The sequence below is a fragment of the Amblyomma maculatum genome, chromosome 1, assembly GCF_055883805.1.
Source record: "Amblyomma maculatum isolate TAMU_Amacu chromosome 1, ASM5588380v1, whole genome shotgun sequence".
NCBI classification, from domain to species: Eukaryota; Metazoa; Arthropoda; class Arachnida; order Ixodida; family Ixodidae; genus Amblyomma; species Amblyomma maculatum.
The window spans coordinates 221,077,558-221,083,100 of NC_139344.1; the positions used below are offsets into that span (position 1 = coordinate 221,077,558).

The 5,543-nt window shown below is 48.5% G+C and overlaps 1 protein-coding gene across 1 annotated transcript; it reads left to right on the forward strand.

Moving 5' to 3' along the window:
- Positions 1–205: 205 nt before the first annotated feature.
- On the forward strand, positions 206–1,742 carry LOC146205677 (alpha-1,3-mannosyl-glycoprotein 2-beta-N-acetylglucosaminyltransferase-like). The gene has a single exon (XM_084586945.1). It carries the CDS (start codon positions 206–208, stop codon positions 1,529–1,531), a length of 1,326 nt encoding a protein of 441 aa, XP_084443071.1. The 3' UTR covers positions 1,532–1,742.
- The last annotated feature ends 3,801 nt before the right edge of the window (positions 1,743–5,543 follow it).

Below are 5,543 nucleotides of genomic sequence, written 5' to 3' on the forward strand. Positions count from 1 at the left end.
CAACCCATTCAGATCTTTCGAAGCAGCCGGACAGACGGCGGCGACCAAACAGCGCCGAGCACGTCGACCGAACAGCTGTGCCTGAGACGCGCCTCTCTCGCGCGCCCTGAAAGGTGTCGGAGCCCGGTCGGCAGCCGCACCGGACGGCTGCCGGCTAGGTCGCTTCGCCCTGGGGCGCCCGATGCGCACGCTACTAGGCCCTGCCATGAACCGAGTACACGTGCTCCTGCTGGCTGGCACCCTCTTGTGGGCGTTCGTCACCGGGCTCATATTCGTGCAGATCAGCCAGAGCCGCCTGCACGGCATAATGCGCTCGCAGGCCGCCGTGCTGGACAGAGACGTGCGATCGCAGCTCCACTCTAACGACGAGGTACTTGATCGGCTCAAGTGGTGGAAGAAGGTGATCGACGAGGCGAGGCATCGACAAGAGGTCATCACGGTCCTGGTGCTCGCCTGCAACCGCGTGTCAGTGAAGCGCACACTGGATCAGGTGGTTCGGTACCTTCCATCGCAGCGCCAGTTTTCCGTCATCGTTAGCCAGGACGGCTACCACAACGAGACCACCCAACTGCTGCTTGACTATCAGCGGGAGTACAACTTCACCTTGATACACCAGCCCGACCAGACGGAGCTCACCACGGGCGTAAGGGCAGTGTTCAATATCGAAGGCTATTACCGCATCTCGCGCCACTACAAGTGGGCGCTCACACAAGTTTTTGACCACTTGGAACGCTCTGCTGTGATTGTGCTCGAAGATGACCTAGACATTGCGCCCGACTTTTTCGAATACTTTGTCTCGCTGCTGCCCATTCTGCGAAAGGATCCCTCCTTATTTTGCGTGTCTGCTTACAACGACAACGGCAGACGAACCCACATCTCCTTGCTGCCAGACATGCTGCACCGCACAGACTTTTTCTCTGGGCTAGGATGGCTCTTGACACGCGAGTTATGGCAAGAGATCGGCCCTCGCTGGCCTAAAGCCTTCTGGGACGACTGGATGCGCCAGCCAGAACAACGCAAAGGCCGCGCCTGCATCCGGCCTGAAGTGCCGCGCACGCGCACTTTCGGTCGTGATGGCGTCAGCGATGGGCAGTTCTTTGACAAGTACCTTAAAGACGTCCATCTCAACGACGTCTTCGTGCGCTTCAGCACCATGGACTTAAACTATTTGCTGCGAAGTCGTTACGACTCCGCCTTTCAGCAGACTGTGAGCGAGAGCAGACTGTACACCCTTAAGGATCTGAGGGACGGACTCATAACTCAGACACCTGCAAGGATACCGTACACGGAAAATGATGACTTTAACGAAATAGCTAAAGTGTTGGACATCATGAGTGATTTCAAGTCGGGCGTTCCGCGTACCGCTTACAAAGGTGTGGTCAGCATTTACCTGAACGGAGTACGCTTGTTCATTGTGCCTCACCCGTGGCCTTTCGAGCATGAAATGCACCGGTTGGAAAAGGAACGCCAGGAACTGAACGGCCCCCTCATGCGGCCGCCGCGGTACGACGGCAGGCGTCTCGTAATTTAAGCCAGCGAACAATGAGGAGTTGCACGAAAGCGTCAGTTTTATAGGAGGCGAACGAAGTGACCCGCTGTTTCACTCCGCCGCATATATAGAAACCTCACTACCTCTCAACTGAGCAGCTTTCTAGAACGTCAGCTGTGAACGAGTACTACTCCCGGGCGCTTTTGGCGAAGGCCGAAGCCATTTTACTTTCCTAGTCATGTTTGGTCTTTCACGTCGCCACAAATAAATATTCTTGACGTTGCCGCTTAATTCACGGGAATTGTAATTTTGTTGCCGTTTTTTTTTTTTTTTTTTTTTTTACTAAGATTGAACATGCATTTGACGCGGAGAAACCTCGGAGGGGAAAACGTCTGTCGCTGTCCCCAATATCATTTCAAGGGCCACGTCGACTGCAAAGGACATCAGAGTGAGTTCGAAGGCTTATGAAGTAGAAAACCGATGAACGTGGTCATCAGCGTACTCGTTGTCATTGTCTTATCGCACATATTCAACAAAGTGGAATACCAACGAAGAGAAAGCTCGCGAGTCGTAGACTAAAGGAGAGCTGCAGCCCACCTCTCCACTTCTCAGCCGTATGAAGGTTTCCAGATTATGTGCAGAACTGCCTTTAACATGCCGAATGCTTCCGTGTACAGCATCGCGAAATTGCACTGTAGACGTTCTTCGCCATAAATTTCAGATGTAACACAGTAACATTTTATCTTATTTCTCAACTACTCTCTGTGTACCTCATTTAGGATCACTATTTTAAGAATCTGAATCTTTCGATTATCCGAACAATCAGGTTAGGCGAAAAGCTAAATTTGCGTCTTCACTGCGTTGCTCTCCACAATTGACGGTATCTGATTTTCTAAAGCCAGATTGGCATCCAGACATTTACAGTGCTGCGCAAAAGTGGAGAGACCACGCTATACGCTACGACTGCTGTTTTTCTGTAAAAAAACAAAAAAAAAAGAAAAAAAAGAAAAAAAAAACATGCACGCCTGAGAGAAGTACTCGGGCAAACAGGCAAGCATATCAATGCTGGTATCCTATGCAGATCTTGGAAGCAGTCGCTGAAGCATCAGAAAACGCTGGCATGACATAAGTATCACTGTTGTGCACATTACCTGTCCCCAGTTAGCCGGCAGGTTCCTGTAATAAAAAAAAAAATGTATCCGGTTGTTAGTAAGGTCCACACCACTTTTTATAATTTAAAGAATGAGATTACCCTGGGCGCCATGGCCCAGCAATTTTTCGCCGCCGCGCACCTTTTTCAAAAAGCGTGCTTTTCCGGTGGGCCGCGAAACATCGCGGCCTCTCTCCTTTTTGGGCTGTAGCATAGTGCCTAGAAATATAGTAACATCCGTCCCAGAATGAACACCTTGAAGCTACGAGGTATGGTACTCCAACTATGCGTCAAAGAGAACTCAGCCAATAGTCCCAGTTATCCTCCACCTGAAAGAAAGAAAAGAAAGAAAGAAAGAAATAAAAGGAAGAAAGAAAAGAAAGAAAGATAGAAAGAAAAGAAAGAAAAATAGAATTATTGCTGCTGTTGTGACACTACAGACATGTCGCCAGTTTTTATTTGTCATTTACTAACCTTCCACTTTTTATTTTTTATTCTTGTGTTATTCTTTTTCTTTTTAATGTTTTTATTTCTTTTTCCCTTCAACGCGCTACAGCGGCCTTACATTTTAGCCAAGGATAATTATGGACACGTTCGCAGGGAATGTGCGATAAAGAAAAAAAAAAGGGGAATGTGCGTTCGGCTGGGACACGGAAGGATGGCGGTTCGATTCCTGGCCCGGACACGATTTTTTTTTTCTTAAGTGTCAGTTCATAGGGACACTCTCTGCTGACACGCTCTGATGACGACACTCGTGAGGCAAGGAAAATTTTAGAGGGCACTTTAGACCACTAAAGTGCGATGAGGCGAAAGCTATTATAGCGTGGTGGATCGTAGCCCTCCACTACGGCACCTCCCCCTCTTCTTTCACTCCCACCTTCCTCCCTTCCTTTACGGCGTGGTACATGTGTCCGCGGAGCATTGCGACAGATACTGCGCCTTTTCTATCCTGTAAATCAATTTCAAACGCCGCTGATGCCTGCTGTACCAATGCCTCCTAGACATCTGGATCTGCTTCTGTTTTCTGTGTGGTGCGATGATCGAGGAAGCGGCAAATGAAAGGCGCCGCAAGGACGCCTGGATCGGACGCCTGGCGGGGTCATGAGTAGCCTGGTGACGTCATGACCTGTCGTGACGGTACAGTGGTGGTCAAAAGTTCCCAGGCCACGGGGTCTCCTTCTGGCCGGCATATTCTGGCACTTACGATCCCATTAACGTTATCAATTATCTCAAATGTTAGAATAATGCCTCTTCTATCCTTCACAGATATTTTGAGACTTAAGGTCACCATAGCTGCCTGATTATACGGCTCAGAAGCAGAGCATGCGGCTTGGGAACGTTTGACTACCCCTGTACATCGCGCGCCCCTTGTCGAGCACTACCAGCATTTCATTGAACGCACCAAAGTTCACCGGCGTTCTATAATTCGTTTACAGGAAAGGAAAGGCGCAGTCTCTGTCGCTCGCGGAATCCCGCTATCATCCTCCCAGTAGACAAGCGGAATTATGAAGAGCGTTTGACGATCCGGGGCCGAGCGCAGTTGGTAAAGTGCTCGGCTGGGGATCCAAGGGATGGAGGTTGGATTCTCGGTGGAGAAATGGTTTATTAATTTATTTTTAATCCTCGCTCTCGAAAGCGTGGCACCTCTGCTGACAATCTTCCGTCAACAACGATGAGGCATTAAAGGCTCTCGCTTCAAAATGCTTTCGCATTAGTAACAGCAAGGGTCCTGCAGTAACAAACGCCAGTCTTCCAATTTCTAGATACACTGAACCAAGCCGGTGCTATCTTAGTTGTCGTGCCAGCTCATCCTAGTACACAGGACACATAAGTGCATGTTAGATCAGACTGCCGCACCAAGCCCCCTCACTGCCTATAATACTTATGCATTGGATACCAGTTGCAGAGTCACTCCCGTTATTTTATCTTGAAGACTTGCCGCTCGGCATAAGATAAGCTGCCGACGAAGCAAAGAAATCGAAGAGGTAAACTTGGAGTAAAACTGGTACTGGTAGTAAAATGGCAAGAAATAAGTTATTCCTCCAACGCTCGAAGGGTTGCGGTAAACTGGAGTAAACTTGATCAAAATTTGAACTAGCTCGCCGCTAGTATAGTTGTGGAGAGGTGGCTATATTGTATCCAGTGCAAAGCCCGAAGCATAGCTTCGCCTGAGGCCCACTGCTCAACTTCGTTGAAGCGCTGCTTGAGGAATACTAATACTAGTTTTGAAAACATAGCACAAATGTAGACAAGGACGACACAGATGTAGACGGGACAGGCTCTAAATAGGTGATGTAAAATAATACAGGGATCTGAGCTTCTATAGATAGAAAACAAAAGGCAAAAACGGTGAGATGGCTGGTATTTGTATACCCAAATTAACTGCACGCTTTTACGAAAGAATAAAAAGTGATTTTACCCTTCCCCTATGTGCATGGTAAAGGAGCATGTGAAAGGATCAACATGAAAATGTGCATTTTCCTCCTTTAAATGTCCTTAGCGGTCACTTAGTGGTCCAAGGAGCATCCAGACCTTGATCTAGAATTTGCGTACTCAGTTCGCGAGACTGGCGACTCACCTTCTACCTTTTCTTACTCCACATTTCCATCTTCACAAGGCTCATTTCGTGCACCTCGCACAACTATGATATACGTTGAGCCTTGATGTAACGAACGTTTACTGAGTTCCGCAATGCCGCCCACATTAAAACGTGTATATAGACCAACACCCACCTGTGATGTAAACAAGATGCGGTGGCGCTTCTGTCGCGAGGCTGGACCGACTGGGGGTGAAAAGTAGGGTTAGCATTCCATACGAGTACATGGAACCGAAAAATTTCAAAAGCAGCTTTCTCATTTCACAGGGCACCTATGATGTCGTTATTTGGCAGAAACTATGAACACC